Source organism: Bos grunniens, chromosome 19 (assembly GCF_055505025.1).
Source record: "Bos grunniens cultivar Pamir isolate PY7600 chromosome 19, Bosgru_T2T1.0, whole genome shotgun sequence".
Taxonomy (NCBI): Eukaryota; Metazoa; Chordata; class Mammalia; order Artiodactyla; family Bovidae; genus Bos; species Bos grunniens.
This window is the reverse complement of record NC_141183.1, coordinates 22932263-22954411: the sequence shown is the minus strand read 5'-3', so window position 1 is coordinate 22954411 and position 22149 is coordinate 22932263. Positions and strand designations below refer to the sequence as shown.

The 22149-nt window shown below is 43.0% G+C and overlaps 1 protein-coding gene across 7 annotated transcripts in view; it reads left to right on the top strand.

Moving 5' to 3' along the window:
* The first annotated feature begins 754 nt into the window (after window positions 1-754).
* Window positions 755-22149, top strand: part of WIPF2 (WAS/WASL interacting protein family member 2) — a 41085-nt gene continuing 19690 nt past the window's right edge. For 2 of the 7 annotated variants that reach the window (XM_086357778.1, XM_086357784.1), the window contains exons 1-2: window positions 1045-1255; window positions 21629-21760. In XM_086357778.1, coding sequence (XP_086213904.1) covers window positions 21698-21760 — 63 coding nt within the window. In that variant the 5' untranslated portion in view covers window positions 1045-1255; window positions 21629-21697. Of the gene's footprint in view, window positions 1256-1402; window positions 1591-5597; window positions 5828-10390; window positions 10515-21628; window positions 21761-22149 lie in introns of those variants that run through there. The other 5 variants (XM_086357779.1, XM_086357781.1, XM_086357782.1 and 2 more) reach the window with 5 other exon arrangements.

Below are 22149 nucleotides of genomic sequence, written 5' to 3'. Positions count from 1 at the left end.
CCAGTCTCCTGTGTCCATGGGATTCTCCAGGCAAGAATACTGGAATGGGTTGCCATTTCCTTCTCCAGGGGCTCTTCCCGACCCAGGGATCCAACCTGGGTCTCCTGCATTGCAGGCAGATTCTTTACCAACAGAGCTACGAGGGAAGTCCCTGTGAAACAGTCGAGGCAGGAACTATTAGACCCATTTTACAGATAGCGTAGTTGAGGCCCAAGGGCACACGGTAAGAAATGAGAACTAAGTCCCAATTCTGTCTCCCTACTTCCGATTCAGCGTAAATAAAGGTGATGGAGAGACCCAAAGAACATTTTGAGGCAATGAGTTTGCAATGGAAAAGCATTTTTGTGGGTGGACTAGGGAGGAATACTTAGCTGGGACAGAGCTAACAGCAGGCAAGCCAGGGAGGGCACAGGATTCCTTTCCCCCCACTCCCCCGACCCCCCCTCCCTCCCCCGACCCAAACAGCAGGAAGTCTGCAGCACCAACCCCCAGCCATGGAAACTGGGGAAGCCCAAGCCCGGGAAAGTGAAGACGGATGTTCACAGGTGTTCGGGTTAAGCAGCTAAGATGACGGTAACGGGTGACTAGTTAGCAGGGCCTGCCTCCCCGTTGCCATGACAACCGGAGCTTGATTACTGAGCCCTTTCAAGGTTTGTCTGGGGCGGGTTCTTCGTTAACTCGAAATTAGGAAAGGACATTTATGGTGTGTGTGTGCGCGTGAGCACGCGGAAAAAAGATGAAAAAGATATTCGAAACTGTGTTCAGCTCAGTGATTCTTCAGCAACATGTTAGAATCACTGCGCAGTTTTAAAAGTTCCGATGCCTAGCCACACACAAGATCAATTAAATCAGAATCTCTGGGTGTGGAATTCAGGTATCACTATTTAGTCAACTCTTCCCAGGTTATTCTAATTGCAACCAAAGTGGCAAACCCTGCTCTTCAGCGGCTAAGCAACGTTCTTGCGACCTTCCCAAGATGGCGGCCACTGACAGCTTCCGCCTTTACGTAAACCGGCAAGGGGCGGGCTCTCCAGGTGCGCATGCGTGTAGCGTCTCTTCGCCCTCTGCTCCCTCCTCCTTTCTCCCCCTCCTCCATTTTGTTCGCGGACGCTGGGGACGGTGGGAGCAGATCCATTTCCGGGTTGGCAAAAGGGGCGGCGGCGGCGAGAAGGGGAGCTTGCCGCGGGGCAAGCAGGACTGGACGGAGCCAGAGCCGAGGTGGCGGAGGAGTAGCTCCTGGAGCCGCTGCGGCCAGGTCGGGAAGAGTGGGTCCAGGAAGGGTGGGCCCGTCGCTGAAATGACCTGCGGATCTGAATGGGAGGGCGAGCCGGGGGAGGGGGGACTGGGGCGGGGCTGTAAGGGAGAGAGGGGACTTTGGAGGAGGGGCCTGTGGGGAAGAGGGGTCCTGGGGGCGGGACCTAAGGGGAGGGGGATTGGAGGCTGGATCTAAAGAACCTGGAGAAGAGGGGGCGTGGGGAATCTAAGTAGGGAGGAGTGGTCGGGAATCGGTGTGGGGCGAGCGCTAACTGTGAGATGCGAAGGAAGGTTGTTGAGAGACAGGAAATAAGGGATCCTGAAGGGCTGGGTGAGGTGAGTAAGACGGCGACTGGGGTGAGGAACGAGGTAACCGTGCGCAAAAAGGGAGATGGGGAGGGAGGACCTGTTGGGAACAGGTAATTAACAGGATGCTCCGGATGAGGAGGCCGCTGTAATATTTGGGGATTGATGAGTGAAAACCACTGGTTATGGGGTAACTGAGGAAATCGCTTACATTAGAGGGAATCTGAGAACGTTAGTTGAGAAGAAAGCAGAATTGAGTTTAAGGTTGGATTGATAAATGTTGAAGTTCGCGAGGGAGCGCGATCTGCAGTTGAGGACTCAGGTTGGAATGATGTGAAGTCTTAATTCTGGCCTCCGCCACCTCCCTAGGATCCACCTTCCTTTTCACTCTGTTATCTTTGCCCTGTGTTTGTTTCTGAATGACTTACTGCATGTTTTGGGTGACTTTTTCTTTCTTCTACACATGAGAGGAGAACCTCAGGGAATAAGGACGGTTCTAGTCCTGTGGATTTACTAAGTAACTTCGAGGCAGATCAGTTTTTGTCCTCCCCCCCCCCCCCCCGCCCCCACACACCACCACCACATTGGAGATGTTGGTTTGATCCCTTTCTGCATCTAAAAGATTGTGTTAAGCAAATGGGATCTTTAAAGTGGTTGCAAAGAAGTGGTTCCTGAAAATAAGACTGAGATACTGATGTTTAGAAGATACGTCGCTCCCAGTTTCTTCCTCTCAACCTTGTCCATTTTTTTTGTGCCTTGTGCCTGGGAAGAGTTGGTTTGGATTTGATACATGTCCAATTTCTAAACTTTTCTTATTGTCAACTTTTAGTAGCCAGAAATTTCATATTGTTGTGTTACGCTGTATTGGCTGCCGTCAAGATGGGGATGGGGAAGTTAGAATTGGAAATGAAAGAGGTTGGTTGATGGAGAGAACTGATGGAGAATGTGGGAGAATGCAGTATTTTATTTTCTAGCTACCAGAGTATTTTACTCCTGACAAACACTTGCTTCGTGAACTCTTTGAGAATTCACTAAAAAATAGTTGTAGGTCATTGAGCCTTTTGCCATGGTTCAGTCACTTCGGCCCTTTTTGCCAGTTGCTGGGGACCACTGTGCTCATGGACAATTTTGGCTTCTTCTTAATCCTTTAACATCTTGACTGTTCTAGGTTTTCCTTTGGGTGTAATACTCTAAACACTTGGTGCATAGGCGAACTTGTTTAGCTTAGACGTGTTCCTGAAAGTCTTGGCATTTCTGAAGTCTGACGTGGATTTGCTTAAGAGGGGGCAGTTTCTAACTCGGCTTCACACTTGGTATCAGAGTAGTGTTTATCTTAGTTGGTACTGATTAGTTAGGTGATGTTAGCACAGAGACGAAATGCAGGGGAAAGTGGAAGGTGTTGAGAACTGTGGGGTTTTCAGGTTTTACTGATGGCTTTTAAGAGGGAAGAGACGAGTTTTGTTCCTTTTGGTGGGTGTTCTTTCTTGATTTCTTAGGCTCTTTGATATATTATTTTTTTTTAATTGTGTATTATTTTATTTTTGGCTGCACATGGGTTTTCTGTAGGTGCTGCGAGCAGGGGCTGCTTTCGGTTGCGGAGCGAGGGCCTCTCGTTCTGGAGGCTCTTGCGGCGGGCTTTAAGGTCGTGTGGGCTTCGGCAGTTTCAGCTCTCCGCCTTAGTTTGGCGCGGGGTCTTAGTTGCCCTGTGGCATGTGAAATCTTCCCAGACCAGGGATTGAACCCGTGTTTCCTGCATTGCATGGTGGATTCTTTACCACTGTACCGCCAGGGAAGTCTGTCTTGGGCTCTTTGGGAGAGTAACCTGGTGTACTTGAATCTTTGTTCCTTTTGCTCTGAATTAATTCTGAAAATCATGGGCTGCTGGTTCAGGTTGTTTCAGCAACTCAACCCCAGGAAGGACTGCAAGGTATGAAGTACATAGGGATGGTCCCTATGTACTTAGAGTTTTCAACTTCACAGTGGTGTGTAAGGGATATGCATTCAGTAGAAGCTGTGCTTTGAATGTTTAATTTTGATCTTTTCCTGAGCTATCAGTATTTGGCTCTCATGATGCTGAGCAGAGGCAGACAGCCGCAGCTCGCAGTCAGGCGATATGCACTTATAACCATCCTGTGCCCATACAACTTTTCCGTTTTTCACTTTTAGTACAGTGTTCAGTAAATGACATGAGCTATTCAGTCAGTTCAGTTCAGTGGGTCAGTCGTGTCCAACTCTTTGCGACCCCATGGCCTGCAGCATGCCAGGCTTCCAGGTCCATCACCAGCTCCCGGAACTTGCTCAAACTCATGTCCATCCAGTCAGTGATGCCATCCAATCATCTCATCCTCTGTTGTCCCCTTCTCCTCCTGCCCTCAGTCTTTCCCAGCATCAGGGTCTTTTCTAATGAGTCAGTTCTTCCCATCAGGTGGCCAAAGTATTGGAGCTTCAGCATCAGTCCTTCCAATGAATATTCAGAATTGATTTCCTTTAGGATTGACTGGTTTGATCTCCTTGCAGTCCAAGGGACTCTCAAGAGTCTTCTCCAACACCACAATTCCAAAAGCATCAGTTCTTCGGCGCTCAGCTTTCTTTATGGTCCAACTCTCACATCCATACGTGATTACTGGAAAAACCAGGGCTATTTTGTATTTTATTGTAAAATAGGCTTTGTGTTAGATGATTTTGCCCAACTGTAGGCTAATGTACGTGTTCTGAGCATGTTTAAAGTAGGCTAGGCTAAGGTAAGCTATGATGTCCTGTAGGTTAGGTGTATTAAATGTATTTTCGACTTAATGGTATTTTCAGTTTATGATGGGCTTATCAGGATGTAACCTGTCTGTACACTTACTTGAGGGTTAAAAACTTGCTTAATATTTTGCTGTCATTTAAGCCTACAGTGTGTCTTTTTGGTTTGTTTTTAGGAAGGTTTGGAAATAAGCTGTGGAGGCTCTGGGCGGACTTTTAGTGTAGCCTGCTTCTTCCACATAATGGTTTTCCGTTTTTCCTATCCTGCCATGTGTTTCTGTTGCTCTGCTGGAACCAGTCCCAAGTGGAAAACAGCAAATTGCACATTTTTTCCCCCTCCTTTTTAGTCTCTGGTGGATGTCTTGTTTGTGTCACAGTTTGATACCACCAAATTGAAAGAATTCTTTACTGCTTCAGAGGGAGAGGGTGACAGAAGCTGAGCTGGGTTTCCTGGGCTAGAGAATGGACTCTGTCAAAGCAGAGAATAGTTGCAGAAACACAAACCGGGACCTTGAAGCTGTGACTAACATTTTGGCAACATGCTTCCCTGTGCCAAATAACTTCTTTTCTTCCTGAGTGTGATTGTTGATCTCCTTCTCAAAGTAGGCTCTTGTTGCTACTGTTCTGCACACAGCTCCCGAGCAGAAGTTGGCAGAGTTCCGGTTGACTGTCTCTTGGGGGATGTGGCCTGGATTAGAGTAGATGGGGTGTTCCATGTCAAAGTGAGGTTCATTGGCAGATCCTGAGAGCCTCTCTGCAAGGAAATGGAGGCGGTACTCTTTACTGAATGTTCTTACACTCCTTTATGTTTCTTCTAAATTCAAATCTGTTTCTTATTCATCTGGTGACTAAATGCAGAATCATTGCCTTTGCCTAGCTTTCAAAGTCCAAGGCGTTGAGGGGAAGAGAGTGTTTCCGACTTTTTGTCCCCTCACTCTCATTCCCAGGCCTTTGAGCCTAGGGAGCCACAGACTAAACTTATGAGCACTTTTTGGTATTATTATTAAAGGTATTTAAAAATACTGGATAGAGCTTTATGGAGAAAAGCAATGTTAGTAGGGAAAGAAGGCATTTGCTAATACCTGTGTCAGTCTTAGCTCTCTTAAGATTTTGGCTGATGCCTGTGGAGGCAAATAGGTTATCAAATAGGGAAGCCAGGAATTAGCTTCTCACTTGCCATTTAGGCTTGGCAAAGTTGTAACAATTTAGTATGACCATCCTAAATACTTAATTCTACTTGTAAATGCTCTTTTCAGGGTGTTCTGCTTAGTGGATGCACTTTTGTTTTTCAGGAGATGATTATTTGAAGATAACTGTGTTTCCATTAGGTCTTGGAATGGATTATGAAGATCATTTCTCGCAGTATATGGCAGTGGCCCCGTAACATTGCAGAGAACCTCAAGACAAGTTTTGGCGGCCCTGGATTCACCTTTCTCCTCCCTTCATTAGCCCAGAGGATTCTGTTCCTGATATGCAGGTTCAGATCCAGAGGTTTTGACCCTGGTCCAGGGCTTTGATTGTGGTAACAAATATGATTATTGGAGTTGTGTTTAATCTAGTCTCGAGTCTTTCTTTCCTGAAGAGTGTCTTGAAGTGAGGCAAATCTGTATAAACAAGGAACATGTGTAGATTTCCTCACCATTAAAAACAATTTTGCGGGGGGTCTGTGCTGGGTGTTTGTTGCTGCGCGCGGGCTTTCTTGACTTGCCGCAAGCAGGGGCTGCTCTTTGTTGGGGGCACAGGCTTCTCATTGCAGTGGCTTCTCTTGTTGTGGCGTGGGCTTTAGAGCGTGGGCTCAGCAGTTGCGGCTCCTGGGGGCTCTAGAGCACAGGCCCTATGGTTGTGGTGCACGGGCTGTTTCTGCAGCGTGGGATCTTCCCAGACCAGGGAGTTAATCCTTGTCCCCTCCATTGGTGGGCAGATTCCTATCCACTGTACCACCAGGGATGTCCTCCTCCCCATTTAATAATTGGTTTTCAAAAATTTTTTAGCTTCTTAAACTTCATGGATTTATATTAAGCTCCATTTAGATTGAGGCCCCTGAAAGTAATTTGTTTTTAGTTGGTATTTATGATAATATTTCCATACGAATTCATCAGCCTGCTCTCTGTGCTCATAGAAAGCCTGAATCAAGTAGTCTCTTTCTTTTTCCCCCCCAATAAACCCTCTGACTGTGAAACAGTCTCCATATGTCCATATTGGAACATTTGGTATTTTTTAAAAAAGGAATTTTCTAAAGGGGTACAGTGAATTATGGGACATGCTGTCTGAGACGTGTGGAGAGTGAGTTTTCCTTCTTTCCACTTCCACCTTCCCAGTGCTCAGATGTAGGCAGGGTGTTTGTCATTAAAGATCCAGGTATGAGATTAAACTCTTGCTGTCACTGTCTTACAAGGACAGGACTTTAAAGAAAATAATAATAAATCTCTATTTAAGAAAATAATAATAAAAAGATTATTTTCTTAAATAGATAATGTGCTCACATGGCCCAGAATGTGAAAGGTAAAAAAGGGTATGCATTGAGCAGTCTGCCCTCTACCCTTGTCTGCTCTTCGTTCTGGTTTGTCTTCCCAGAGTCAGCTAATAGTATCCATTTCTTGAGATCATTTTTTTCTTTTTTTAGTCTCATTTATTTATTTTTGGCTGCACCGGGTCTGTGCTGCACGTGGGCTTTTTCTTAGCTGCAGTGCTTGGGATTCATCTTCCAGTGGTTTCTTTTATTGGGGAGAATGGCCTCTAGGATGCTCAGGCTTCAGGAGTTGTGGCGCATGGGCTTAGTTGTCCAGAGGCATGTGGGATCTTCCCAGACCAGGGAAGGAACCCATATCCCTTGCATTGGCAGGCAGATTCTTAACCCACTGGACCACCAGGTAAGTCCTCTTGACATCCTTTCCAGAGATAATGTGTACAAAGTAAATATATATGTGTCTTGCATTTTTTAAAATGAGTGTCACACACTAATTCTATGTACAGTTTTTAAAAAACTTACTTTGGCAATCAGTCATTCTATATGAACAGTAAAGAGAGTAACACCTGCCCTATCCAGGTAGATATTTAATGTTTCCAGTCTTTTGCTGTTACAAACTATGCTCCAGAAAAACTATATATATCTGGCCTTTTGCATGTGTGATTATATCTGTAGGGTATATTAGAATTGCTGAGGCTGCTTTTTTGGGGGCCCTGTTATTCATTTCCTTGACAATTTTCGAGTTCCTACTGTGTGCCAAGCACTGTGGTAGGTACTGGTGATGCAACAGTGAAAACAAAACTGATTCAGCCTTTGCACTCATGCGCTTATGGTCTAGTGGGGAAAACAGCCATTAAACGAGTAATGAATTACGGTTGCCGACAGCACAGTGAAGAGTGCAACTGACCGTAGTTCATTGAGAAGGTGGCCGGTCAGGGAAGGTTCCTGAGGAATTGACTTCTAAGGCTGAAACCTGAAGGATGAGGGGAGGAAATGGCAAAGGTGAAGGTCCTGAGGAGGGAAAGAACGTGGCTATGTGGAGAGCTGAAGGGAGTCCCAGTGTGTCTGGACCTTAGGGAGTGAGAAGCAGAGAGATAGGAGGCAGGACTTCAGAGAGTGTGAGTTCTTAAAAAATACAGGTAAATGGCGTAGTTCATTTTAAGTTCAACCTTTCCAGTAGAGATTTCTTTCTGTCAGTTCTCTCCACTGGCAGTAGTTTACCACTGTTGATGCTGAAATCATCAGTATCATAAAGAACAGGAATTCTGTACAGCGGAACATGTTTCCAGAAAAATTTCCTGGATAAAGCCTGTTCTTTTAGTCTTGATTTCTTTTAGCTCCTGCCCATTAAACTCTTGTGGCTGGATTAGAACTTAAAATGTGGGGCTCTTGAGAACTGGTTTGGAGATTGTTGGGGCGCTGTTCTTAGATCATGGGGGATGATGGACTTGTTAGTTTGCCAGACCTGGTTATTTAAGAAACAAAACCTCTTCACCTCTGGGGATTATTGACTGTTTTTTTGGTAAGCTTCATGGGCTGGAGAGAGAACACAGATGTTCTTCTTGTGAACTACTGAAAGTAATTTGTCATCTAGGCCGTATGTCTTAACACGGTGCATGCATCTTACTGGACATGCAAATGGATCAGTAGCTCAGGGCCATTATAACTCTGAATATATGAAACCATTTTTATCTGCTCTATCTGCAGTATATTTTATATTGACTTTTGTTCAGGAATCACAGTACTCTTCCTCAAAGCCCAGATGGTCCCGTTTTGATTTAGTACTTACTTGTGTAATTGGATCAGCTTGCCCTGTTTTCATACTTCAAAGTAGACTCCTGATTTTGCAGACCATCACTAGTGATCTCAGAATGAAAATGTGCAGATTTTTCTAGCATTTCAGCAAGGAGCATCTGTGTATCTGATGGCTTAAGGGTATTAGAGTGAGAGTAGAAACTCTTCTGCAGTGAAAGTCACAGCTTTGTTAATAGACTTTCTGTGGTGAGTTGGGACTTAATATATTATCTTTGAAATGAGGCATGACACTTCTCTCCATGTGAAGTCTGGATCAACGTTTTATGGAGCATCTGCTTAAATTTTCTTTCAGGCCTTTTCTTAATGGAGACTGTCATCACTGATTTTCCTTCCTCTGACTGTTCTCTGTATGTTTTCTACTTTTATATTTGTGCTGTGCAAATGATGGAATACACATAGAAGCCAAGTGCTAGTCTTATGAGATGGCCAGCCTCAAGTGAGAAGAGCTGGTTTTTGTCATCAGTGACTAGATTTCAGCCTACCTGCTAAGTCTTTTAATTTCATTAACAGTTTCTTAGAACTTGTAAAGATATTTTGATAGCAGATGTTGGTTATTTTTGTTTTTTAGTTAGTTGCATTAAATGGAGAACAAGACCTGAAAAGGGGGCTAAGTAATTGGTTTTAAGATTTATCCCTCTATTTTTGTGCTTACCTTTGCAATTAAATTTTGCTTATGCGTTCTTACAGTGGCCTGGAAGTTCCGCACGTATTTGACTTGAGATGGTGTGAGCGCTGGGTGGTGAACCTTGTTTGGTTACACCCAGGCGGTGGCACAGATTCAGGTCACATTAGGCAGCCTGCTTCATTGCATTTGAGCCTGAGACATGAGTTATTTTGGTTTGTTTGGGGTTTTCTACTTTCTTTAACTGTGTTGGTAGCAGATCCAATGTTGACCTTTCTTGGGAAATTTTGGTAGTCTGAAGCTTGGTTTTGTTGTACAGTGTTAGATTTTTTGGTTTTAGTAGTTAAATTTAAAATGAAAATAGTAAGAATATATAAAGAGTCAAATAGTACTGTAAGTCTCGTAGTACTTAAGAGCTGCTCCATTTCTCCTTACTTATCCTCTGAATGCTTTTAATATTTTTAATAATTAATAATACTTGTAATATTTTTTGTGATGTATATTCATGTTTCTACATAGTATTCTTACACTGTTATGTCTTGATTTTTCCATTCTTAGATATTATCTATTGAGTTTCTGCTGTGGACACTTGAGTTTTGCATTCTTATGCTGCTATTCATGCACAACCCTTCCTGCTCTCTGCATTATATATATCTATATATATCTATATATATATCACTGTCTTGATTAAATCAATATTCTATATGTTTTGGTATTATATATCATGATTATATATCACTGTAGCCTATCAGGCTGTTCAGTCCCTGGGATTTTCCAGGCAAGAGTGCTGGAGTGGATTGCCATTTCCTTCTCCAGGAGATCTTCCCCCACCCAGGAATCGAACCCAGGTCTCCCGCATTGCAGGCAGACGCTTTACCGTCTGAGCCACCAGGGAAGCATTATATATCATGATTCAAGTAGAAAAACCAACCATTCTTGGTATTTCACAGATTATCAAATCATGAAAGGCCAGGGGAGCATAGGTCAGGGAAAGCCACTTGCAGGGCTTGAAAGAAACTGCAGTCATTAATAATCCTGACTGCCTTAAAGACCAAAGCAGCCAATTTACAGAATATTGAAAACTGCTGCAAACCACATGTCTGTCATCTGTCAGAGGCTACACACCTGCTCATTGTTCCTGGAAGATCAATAATGGCATCTACCTTCCTTCTATCTTCTAGATCTTGAGTGAATGCTATGTGTTGGTGGGATTTAAACCACAACCCAGTGACAGGGGATTCTAGGAAAAGTAGTTCCCAGACCTCCAGCCTCCCTCCTCTCCTGTGAGTCCAGAGGGGAGTAGAGGTGAGTGTTACCAAAAGAAGAGAAAAAAGTAGCATCCAATATAATGACTGTGTACTATGATTATATTTCCTTTTTTATATATATATTTTTTCCCTTAAGTATTATATTTGCCTTTTTTTCCTGTCTTATTTCCTTTTTTTGCTTGATTTACTAAGTATCAGTCTTTAATTCATCCCTAACCTTGGATGGAAGTATCTCTTCTCAGCACATTTAAACACGTTGGTGGAGTCTCTTCCAGAGACTTTATGAGAAAGATCTATAGGATGGGTGCACTTTTTGAGGGTTTGCCTGTCTGAATCATCTCTTTTCTACCTTCATGCTGGTTGATAGTTTGACTAGATATAAAATACTTTGTTGGGGATCATATTTCTTTGGAAATTTTAAACCTTGCTTTGTGGGTTTTCTAACTTTCAGTAATAATATTATGAAATTTGGTGCTATTCAATTCTAGATTCTTTGTATAGGATCTGTTTTTTCCTCTGAAAGATTTTAGGGTCTTGTCTTTACCTGCCTCCTGCTTTGGAGGGTGGATTCTTAACCTCTGGACCACCAGACTAGTCCCATTTAGGGTCTTGTCCTTATCCTTGGTATTCTGAAATGCAGTGATGTGCCTTGGGGTGGATATTAGAATTCATCATGCTAGGTGGTCCAGTGGTTAGGACTCTGTGTTTCTGCTAGTGGGGGCCCAGGTTTGATGCCTGGTTGGGGAACTAATAAGATCCCACAAGCTGTACAGTATGGCCAGGGGGAAAAAAAATTCATCATGCTTGAGATTCAGTGGGCCATTTCAGTCTGCAGCTTATTTCCATTTCCTTCCCTGGTGTCTCAGATGGTAAAGAATCTACTTGCAGTGTGGGAAACCTGGGTTTGATCCCTGGAGTCTCTGGGATGATCCCCTGGAGAAGGGAATGGCAGCCGACTCCAGCATTCTTACCTGGAGAATTGCATGGACAGAGGAGCCTGGCAGGCCATAGTCTGTGGGTCGCAGAGAGTCAGACCTGACTGAGCGACTTAACACTTTCACCCTTTCCATCTGTCAAGTTTTCCTGTATTATCATCTCTTATAATGTATTCTCTCTCTGATAATTATTTCTCTCCTCCCTATTTCTCAGAACCCATGTTATCCAGATGGTGAAACTCCTAGACTAGCCCTCAATTTTTTTCCCCTGTGAATTTTTTCCCCTCATTCAGTTTTCAGACAGCCTTAGTTTTTTCTTCCAGCTCTTGTATTTTAAATATTTACCATCAATTTTTTTTAGTTTCCAAGAAATTTTCTCCAAATTTTTAAAAATTTATTTTTAATTGGAGGATAATTGCTTTACAATATTGTGTTGGTGTCTGCCATACATCAACATGAGTCAGCCATAGGTATACATATCTCAGAATTTTATGTATAAATAGTTTTGCCTGTTGTCAGGAATTCTGTTTTGCTTATTTACTTTGCTTCCTGTCTTTCATGTGAGAGGTTTTCTTGAAACGTCTAATAATTCTTGGCTATCTGTTCATTTTTAAGGATGAGGCACTAAAAAGCTGAGTGCAGATCCCTGGCTCATCAAGTGGCAGGCACCATTTTAGGGTGGATTGGCACTGGTCACTTTGCTCAGAGAGAACTGCTCCGGTTTTCTGCCTGGAGAGTATTAGCCCAGCAGCAGGTGTTTTTGGAACGGAGTGGGAGAAGAGAGCCGGGGATGGGGAGAGGTCTCATTATTGAAGACAAGTTAGGCTCGCTTGATCCCCTTTTGTTCTCAGTATGGCTCAGCTGCCCTTAGCTATCACTGGTCCCTTGGTTCAGAGACCCTCTGGTTCAGCTTCTCTCATCTCCTGCCAGGCAGTGTAGGGGCGGGGACAGAGGGGATAAAAGAATCTTATTTCTTACACAGACTTTTTGTCTTTGCTTTGTTTTTCTTTTCTTTTTTTTTTAATTGGAGGACAGTTGCTCTACAATATTGTGTTGGCCCCTGCCACACATCAGCGTGAATTAGCCACAGGTATGTTACACAGACTTTCAACCAGTTCTCTTTTAGCCCCTCCTACACCCCTTTCTCCAGACGTACTGGATGCCTCCAGTTTCTGAGCCTTTTCTGAGATTCTGTGGTAGAAATCTGCTTGCTTCTTTCCACTGCAGGCATTTGGTTTTTTCCTTTCTGTGAAGTTATTTATCATTAGTGCATCTGCTGTCCAGCTTCCAAAATTTTGTTGATACCTCTCTTTATGTTGTCTCGTTTCCCATTTTCTCTTTTTTTAAAAATTTATGCCTTAAACTTTTTTTTTCCTGATTTTAGTAGGTCTGGATTAGGGCCCAGAAATCTTTGTGTGTGTGTTTGTTAAACATGCCCTAGGATGTGTTTTTTCTTCAGGCAAGTTTGGAAGCTCTGTTTTAGAAGGACCTTCTAAACCATTTATTGCTATCCTGAGTTGCTTTTGTATTCTGGCTGTGTTTTAGTCTGTCTAGCTTTGGTCTGGATTTCTAAATTAGAATGTGTCCTTCATCTGATTAACTCCTCTCTTCTGTAAGTTAAATACTGGCAAATGGTAATAACTTTGGCCTCGTGTGACTGCATTTTTTTTAGCCACCATTTCTAAACCCTCCGGTTCCTGGGATGTGTGGGTGGGGAGGAAACATTAGTTATGAGCATTGAGCTGCTCTGCATCATTTCACTGTCCAAGTCCAGGAATCTGGTTTTTGTTGTTGTTTGAAATGGAGAATTGACTCAGGCTTTAAAAACAGATTTACTAGTAATCTGCCTTAGATTTATGCAGTGTCATTTTCGGAGATGTTAAAGTACTGTGGTTTGAAGTTTGTTTTTAATTTTGACAGTATGAGAGGGCACTTTCTCTTCTTTTTGTGTTCTAGATCGTTAGGCCTTACAATGGAGAAGGAAATGGCAACCCACTCCAGTGTTCTTGCCTGGAGAATCCCAGGTACAGAGGAGCCTAGTGAGCTGCCGTCTATGGGGTCGCACAGAGTCAGACACGACTGAAGCGACTTAGCAGCAGCCATCTTTTTAATGAAGCCATTCTTCACAACTGGTTATTTAATTGAACACAAGAGTAGACTTCTCATTGATTTGTGTTCCTTTTAGATGAGAGGACTTGGTTGCCGTGTTGCCCTGTATCTGGGAATCGTACATAACCTTTGGAACCTGGTATTTGCCACATCAAGTAGTCTATGCATATGTAGGCTTCTGAGTTTATGTTTTTCAGGCTTTTGAAAAATAACTTGGGACAAGAGGAAAGAGTCTTATTAGGGGGAAAAGCTGAATTCTGGGATATATAATTTTATTCTTATTAGAAAAATTATGTTTGAAAGATTATCATCATAAAGTTATATATTTTTCTTCTGCCTTCCCGGTGGCTCAGTGGGTGAAGAATCTGTCCGAAATGCAGGAGACACAGGAGACACAGGTTTGATCCCTGAGTTGGAAAGATCCCTTGGAGGAGGAAATGGCAACCCATCCAGTATTCTTGCCTGAAAAATCCTGTGGACAGAGGAGCCTGGCAGGCTATAGCCCATGGAGTCTCAAAGACTTGGACACGACTAGGCGACTAAACACACACGCGCGCGCTCACACTTCTGCCTCCATCCTTTTTTCTTCCAGGATTGTGTGCTGCTTGTAACAGTGAAAAATCATGGAAGTAAAGAGGTTTTTTTTTTTAATTACTTGTTGTATCAATCAGGTTTGCTGCATAGTTAAATTTCCTCGATGGAAAATGCCTGTCATTGGAAAGATGATTTTTTTTATCCTTCATGGAGTAACTTTGGAATTTTAATTACTTCCATGGCCATACATGATAGAAATCTGTTTCACCAGAGGTTTGACTGAAATGAATTTCAAGGGAGAGGGAGCACCTTTTTCCCTGAGAGAAGAGGGCTGTAGATTACTTTTAGATTATATAAAGCTTTTGGAGGAGGGGAGGGTGGTAAAAGACGTAGAACAAGAAAGTTACTCTAGTCTGTTGCCTTGTGTTTTAGAGAAACCAAAATTACTTTAGTGGAAACTCTACGGTATTCTGTCATAGAACACATGGAGGCGTGTTCATAGTTCGCTGCTGATGTCAGTTCTTGCGTAATTCGAGGAACCTGTTTGACTCCTGCTGTTAGTCTCTGGCAGTGGTATGTGAATCCTCTCAGAGAGCTCCTGGCTCTTCTCCCATGTGGGGTTCTGCGGCTTGGGAACTGGATGCCTTTGTGCCACTGTGGTGATGAGCTCATGCTTCCCTAGACTGCTGCTTTTCAGGTGCAAGGTTGAAGGGTAGGTGGACGGGTAAGCAAATTCCCAGCAGGGAACTTTTAACCCTGGAAGGCTTTTGGTTAGTACCTAGGTCCCTAGCTGTGCTCAAGCCAAAGAGAGGTGAGGTACAGTCTGTGGGGTTAATGCATGAGATAACTGGTGGAACTTGTTTACTTTGGATGTGAAGCTATTGGTTTGTTTAGACTTCTTTGGTATAATAGGCATATTGGATGGAGGAGGATACTACTTTTAAAATTTTTATTTATTTGTTTTGGTTGAGCTAGGTCTTCATTGCTTTCTCTGGTTGCGGCGAGCAGAAGTTACTCTCCAGTTGTGGTGTGTGAGCTTTTCCTTGCGGTGGCTTCTCTTGTTGTGGAGCACAGGCTCGAGGTGCGTGGGCTTGGTAGTTGTGGCTCGTGGGCTTAGTTGCCCCGTGGCATGTGGGATCTTCCCAGATCAGGGATTGAACTTGTGTCCCCCGCATTGGCAGGTAGAGTCCCATCCGTTGTACACCAGGGAAGTCCAGAGAAGGATACTACTATTGGACTTGGAGGATGGCTTCTTCTTTATTTATTTTTAATTGGAGGATATGGAGCATGGCTGATAAAGGCCTCAGGTTTCATCTCCTCCCATTCTTCTTACCCTGTTCTAGTTACCTTGGCGTTCAGTTCTCTAACACATCAAACTCATTTCCATCTCCTTGATGTTTGTTAATTCTTTTCGGAAGATGCTTTCCCCAGATGTTCCTAGGGCTTGGCTGCTCATGGAGAGGCTTCTGAGAGCCAGGCCCCCAGCCCGTGCCCTTCCCCATCTAACAACACCGTCCCCTGCTCCTAACTCCCCTTTATGATTCTCATTTTTCCATTCTTTTTATCACTGATGTATGAGATTATATTTGTTTCCTTCCTCTAGAATGTAAGGTCCAAGATTGTAAAAAATTGTCTTGTTAAGCCACTGGAACAGAGTTTATCAGTCTCAGCATTATTCACATTTCTAGACCGGATAATTCTTTGTTGTGGGTGGCTTAGTTGCTCCGTGGCACATGGGATCTTCCTGGACCAGAGATCGAACCTGTGTCCCCTGCATTGGCAGGCAGATTCTTTACCACAGAGCCAGCAAGGGAGCCCTTAATAGGATATTAAAGAATCAAACACTTGTTTAAGAAGGGTGAGACAGGGACTTCCCCGTGGTCCAGTGGTTAAGACTTTGTGCTTCCAGTGAAGAGAGCACAGTGTCAGTCCCTGGTCAGGGAGTGACGATTCTACATGCTGTGCAGTGTGGCCAAAAAATATTTTTTCTTGTTAACATCTTAAATTCCTATCCATATGACTGAGTCTTGTAAGGTGAAACTAAGGCCCTTGAGTCTTTCCTGAGGGAGATAGCCTACTTAAAAAATATTGAGGGTCATTTTTTTCTCCCCACTGGGGAATTTTTTTCAGTACTTTGGTACAAAAACTGTAATTTACTGTGTAATCAAAGTTGAGATCAAAGGAAAGTACTGTTACTTGAGGTCTCTCAGCATGAAAGTGGATGGCATTAAGATTTAGATTTTTAAAAATTATTTTTTCTTTTTAAAATAACTTGTAAACAAAACCTCAGTTTTATAACAGTAGAATACCATTTGAATAAAGGCCTCAAATTATAGTGGTAACTACAATATCCTTAGATCATTTTAAATATATGAAAAAAGCAGCTAAATTGGATTCTTCATTTATCAAATTAAAAGGCAGCATCATTGTCTTGTCCTCAGGAGGGTTCCTGCTCCTAAAATGTATGAATATTTGAGAATTGGATAGAAAAATAAGTTTTGTCTTTTGAGGAGTAGAAGAAAGCACTTTTTAAAAAGTGCATTGCTTGAGTTTTATAGAGACTTATCTCTGAATTCTAAGATAAAGTTGACATTAAGAAGACTTAAAATAATGCTCTCTGCTCTTTATTTCAAAGAAACTGTCTCCTGAGGATGTATAAAGCTTATTTTATCATGGTTTTTAAGATGGAAGGGATTAAGAAAGGAATGAGAATTTTTCTGAAAATCAGGGACTCTGAAAAACAGAGATGGTGAGGTGTGTAGTTTGAATTTAATAGATCAGAAAGGAAAGACTTAATTCTGTGATGAACTTTTTTTCTTTTTTGTTTAACTTCACGAGTGTTAGATTCTTAAAAATGCAATAGACAGTGATTCCAGAAGGCCTGGATTTGTCCTCTGATTAAATGTTAATCACTAAAGTTTGTCTTTCTGTTATAAAGCTTTATGAATTGTTTTTGCTTCATTTGTTCTTAACTGAAAGCACTTCTCAAAGCAGACCCTCTGCATTGGGTTAGTGCTTGTAGTATCCATCTTGAGTTGGTTTGAATAACACTTCTTTGGGGAATCTTCAGGGAAAGGAAAGTTGGGTTAATTTAAATTTGTATAAATTGGTCTGGTCTGGGAAAATGTAGAGATCTGGTTGTATTCTATCACTAAGATCGGAATTTCGAGTGAGTTAAGTTTTTATTTAGGAAAAATAATGGAAAATTGCTAAACCCAACCAGCTTGCAGTCGAGATTTGTTTCATAGTGATGAGTGAGGTAGAAAGGGACAAGGAGACCTGAGTTTGAGTCCTTACTCTGCAGTTTCCTCCTGAGTGATCATGGGAATTGCCCTTAGCTCAGTCGGTCTGCCTCTTACAGTAGTGTGTAGACAGACTCCTGCTCCTCGAACTTCAGAGTTCTCACCTGTAAAATGGGAGTGATAATACTTTACTGTACAGGGCATCACTGTATACTCCGTGTCCCTGACAGGAGAGTGACATGCTTGCAGTCTTTGTGAAGGCAGCAGGGAGGCTGAGAGCCACTGCTGGTAGTCAGCGCTAAAGACAGTCACTTGATCAAAGTGTGTGCGCACACACACACACTCCACGGCTTGCAGGACCTCAGTTTCCTAACCAGAGACTGAACCCGGGTCATGGCAGTGAAAGCCCAGAATCCTAACCACTAGGCCATCAGGGAACTCCCAAAAGTGATTTTTTTGAGGGATCTATTTTGAAATTGGAGTTTGAATTGAGCCTATTTTAAAAAGGTATCTTTAACTGTGTAATGTATTAGTGGTCTTTTGCAGTGGGTGACTTTAAAAAAAGGTTTGCCTTGCTAGAGAATTACTGCTTTGCCTAATAAGTGACACTCACTATCAGATTTAAGGTTTCCTTCAGGTTATTTCTTATTTCGTAGCACGTAGGTTGGTGGGTCTGGGAAGAATTAGGGACTTGTCTGAACCTCTTTTCCAGGTCATTCTAGAAGACAGTTTCAGCCGTGGCAATGGCCAAAGTAGGTAAAACGGGAACCCCAGAAAAGGCAGAAACTGAGGTGACTGGAATTGACAATGTTTGTTTCTGAATGGACTATAATTTTCCCTATTGTTAGGCTGCTGGCTATATGCCAGCTATGGAGACCTGAGTGGAATGGTCATAGTGATCCCAGAGAATTGAATAGAAGAAAGTTTATTTCTTCTTCTCCATATGTTTCTTTCATTTTAACACCCGCCACACTCTGTGATAGATGTTCTGCTTATTAGCATTTACTATTTTGACCAGTTCCTCAAGCCTAGTATGTTAGATTCCTGGGAAAGGAAAACTAGACTTAGTTTTGAAACCAGAAATGAGGAGGTAGTTCCCTTAGAGGAGAGTCAGCTGCTTGTTCTTTGAAGTGAATTCAGACACTTCTCCCTGTGGGAGCCACCCAGCCAGAGTAGTGTCCAGGTTTTTGTGGTTGGAGCAAAAAGTTCTGTTGGGCATACAACCTTTAGAGGCATTACACTGGGAGGAGTTGGGATTTTGAAGACATTCACAGTAATGTTTTTAATTAAATTTTACTTACCTACAAATGTTCTTGGTTTTATAGAAACTGAAATATTTGCTGTTTTATCATTCTCCGGGCATTGAGAGAAGTTTTTAAGTGTTCTTTATTCACAGAAAGATTTTGTTCACTCCTATAAAGAGTTTAGAACGAAACCTCTGCAGTTATTTGGCTTTTGACTTTTAGGGGTTCAAGAAGTGGGATTTCCTTAGGGTGACTTTTTGGAGGTATTGTTCTTGAGTTTTGGTTTTGGCTTTGCCCCCTACTTCAGTGTCTTAGGGTAAGAGTCCCCTGGCTTTAGTTTCATTTGTGAAATGAGGAACACTTAGAAACTCTTAATAGGGAGACAGCCATATAGTTTCTGAGTTTTAAGTGTTCAGCCACTGATGATGGGTTAAATTTGCACATAGTACTTATGCCCTTATCAGATTCCAGTCATGTGACTATATCAGGGGTCAGTAAAGTTTGGCCCACGAGTCAGATCTGGTCCATGATCTGTTTTGTATGGTACAATGACTAAGAACGTTTTTTTACATTTTCAAAATGTAAAGATCAAGAGAATGAAAAGACAAGCCACGGAATAAGAGAAAATATTTGCAAAAGGTACAACTGATAAAAGACCATTAGCTAAAATGTATAAAGAACTCTTAAAACTCAACAATAAGAAAACAGCCCAATTAAAAAGTGGGCAAAAGACCTGAACAGGCACATCATCAAAGAAGAAATATAGATGCCAAGTCAGCACTTGAGAAGAGCCCAACATCACGTGTCACTTGGGAATTGCAAATTAGAACAACAGGACTGCACACCTATTAGAATGCCCAAAATTCAGAATTCTCGCAAAGATATGGAACAGTAGGAACTCTTACCTGTTGCTTGTGAGAATTGCAGATTGATACAGCCACTGCAGAAGATATTCTGGCAGTTTATTACAAAACATACTCTTACCATATGATCCATCAGTCATCAGATCAGTCGCTTGGTTGTGTCCGACTCTTTGCGACCCCATGAATTGCATTATGCCAGGCCTCCCTGTCCTTCACCAACTCCCAGAGTTCACTCAGACTCACGTCCATTGAGTCAGTGATGCCATCCAGCCATCTCATCCTCTGTCGTCCCCTTCTCCTCTTGCCCCCAATCCCTCCCAGCATCAGAGTCTTTTCTAATGAGTCAACTCTTCGCATGAGGTGGCCAAAGTACTGGAGTTTCAGCTTTAGCATCATTCCTTCCAAAGAAATCCTAGGGCTGATCTCCTTCAGAATGGACTGGTTGGATCTCCTTGCAGTCCAAGGGACTCTCAAGAGTCTTCTCCAACACCACAGTTCAAAAGCATCAATTCTTACTCCTTGATATTTACCCAAATGAGTCAAAAACTTATGTCCTCACAAAAGCCTGCACAAGGATGTTTATATCAGCATTATTCATAATTGCTCTAAGACTTGGAAGCAACTCAGATGTCCTTTAGGAGGTGAATGGATAAAACAAACTGGTACATCCAGATAGTGGAATGTTATCCAGCGCTAAAAAGAAATGAGTTTTTAAGCCATGAAAAGACATGGAGGAAACTGAAATGCATATTATCAAGTGAAAGAAGCCAATCTGAGAAAGGTACATGCTGTATGATCCCAACAGTGTGACAGTTGTGGAAAAGGCAAAACTATGGAGACATTAAAAAGCTCAGTGGTTGCCAGGGGTTCAAAGGACGGGGGCAGGGAGGGATGAATAGGCAGAGCATAAAAGAATTTTTAGCAAAGTGAGATGATTCTGTATGGTATGACATTGGTGTTTACGTGCGTGCTGTGTAACTCAGTCATGTCCAGCTCTTTGCAACCCCATGGACTGTAGCCCGCTAGGCTCCCCTGTCCATGGAATTCCCCAGGCAAGAATACTGGAGTGGGTTGCCATGCCCTCCTCCAGAGGATCTTCCCGATTCAGGGATCAAACCCGTGTCTCTTACATTTCCTGCATTGGTAGGTGGGTTCTTTACCACCAGCACCACCTGGAGAGCCGACTACATTATTGGACAGTTGTCATTATTTGTTGTTCAGTCACTAAGCTGTGTTCAACTCAGCGACCCCATGAGCTGTGGAGTGCCAGGCTTCCCTGGCCTTCCCTATATCCTGGAGCTTGCTCAAACTCATGTCCATTGAATCGGTGATGCTATCCAACCGACTCATCCGCTGTCACCCCCGGGTCCTCCTGCCCCCAGTCTTCCCAGCATCAGGGTCTTTTCCATTATATATTTGTCCAAACCCATGAAATGTACAACTGCGTGAGTGAACCCTAGGGCTTCCAGTAGTCCAGTGGTTAAGAGTCCACCTTGCAATGCAGGAGACACGGGTTGACTCCCGGGTCCAGGAAGATCCCACATGCCTTTGGAGCAACTAAGCCCATGCACCACAACTACTGAGCCCGTGCTCTAGATGCAAGCCGCAGACTACTGAAACCTGCGTGTCCTGGAACCTGTGCTTGGCCGTAAGAGAAGCCACGTCTGTGAGAAGCCTGAGCGCTGCAACTAGAGAAAGCCCACCTGAAACAACGAAGACGCAGAGCAAAGCCAAAAAGAACGAAATGATTTAGTTCAATTAAAAAAAGAGAGTGAACCCCAGTGTAAACTGTGGGCTTTGGCCGATTATGAGGTATCAGTGTAGCTTCATCAGTTATAACAAATGCAGCACAGCAGGATGCAGATAGTGGGGTACTGTATGTTTGGCTGGGGGGACAGAGGTTTTAAGGGAACTCAGTACTTGCTGCTCTTTTGCTGTGAACCTAAAACCGCGGTTAAAAATGAAATTTAGTAATGTAAAAGGCTGTCAAAGCAAAATAAAAGAATAATGTGCAACAGAGACCATAGACAGTTTACAGAGCCTAAAGTATTGTTTTTATCTGGCCTTTAACGGAGATTTACCGAGCCCAGGACTGGATCACGGTGCGCCTAGGAGATGAGTGCCTAGTTTCTCTGGTGTCGTGCCCGGGCCTCTGGTTCTTCTGGTACTCAGTGTCTCTCAGGGCAGAGTTGTTCTCTTGAATTTGTTTCTGCTTAACTTGCAGGTATATGAGTGACCTAAAGCTGCAGATTAAAACGGAGAGAGAGCAGTGCCAACTGCACGCAGGGCAAGGATGCCAATTCCTCCTCCTCCTCCTCCACCCCCCGGTCCTCCTCCTCCTCCCACTTTTCATCAGGTAGGTTGTCCTTCCACTCAGCTATCTCAAAACCTGAATGCATACTTAGGGCTTCCTGGTGTAAGACATATGGTGTGGGAAGATGGAGACTGAATAAAAGTCTGTCTTCCTCAATTAGTTCTGATTCCTGAGAAGTCCTCTTGGGACCATATGGCTTGTCTTGGCTTTCCTCTCCTGGTTCAGTCTAAGTGGAGCTTTGAGCAGGTGGCATCAGTGTCTCTTCCCTGTTAAACTATTTGTGACATAAAGGTCGGTGTATCCTTTCTCTGTGCCCCAAAAGAGACTTACCTAGCTAGTTTGTTTCAGTACTAGGACTAGAACTCAGACCTGCCAACTTGTGTTTTTTTTTCCTTCTAAGTTTTGGGTTTTAGACATTTTGTTTGAGAATA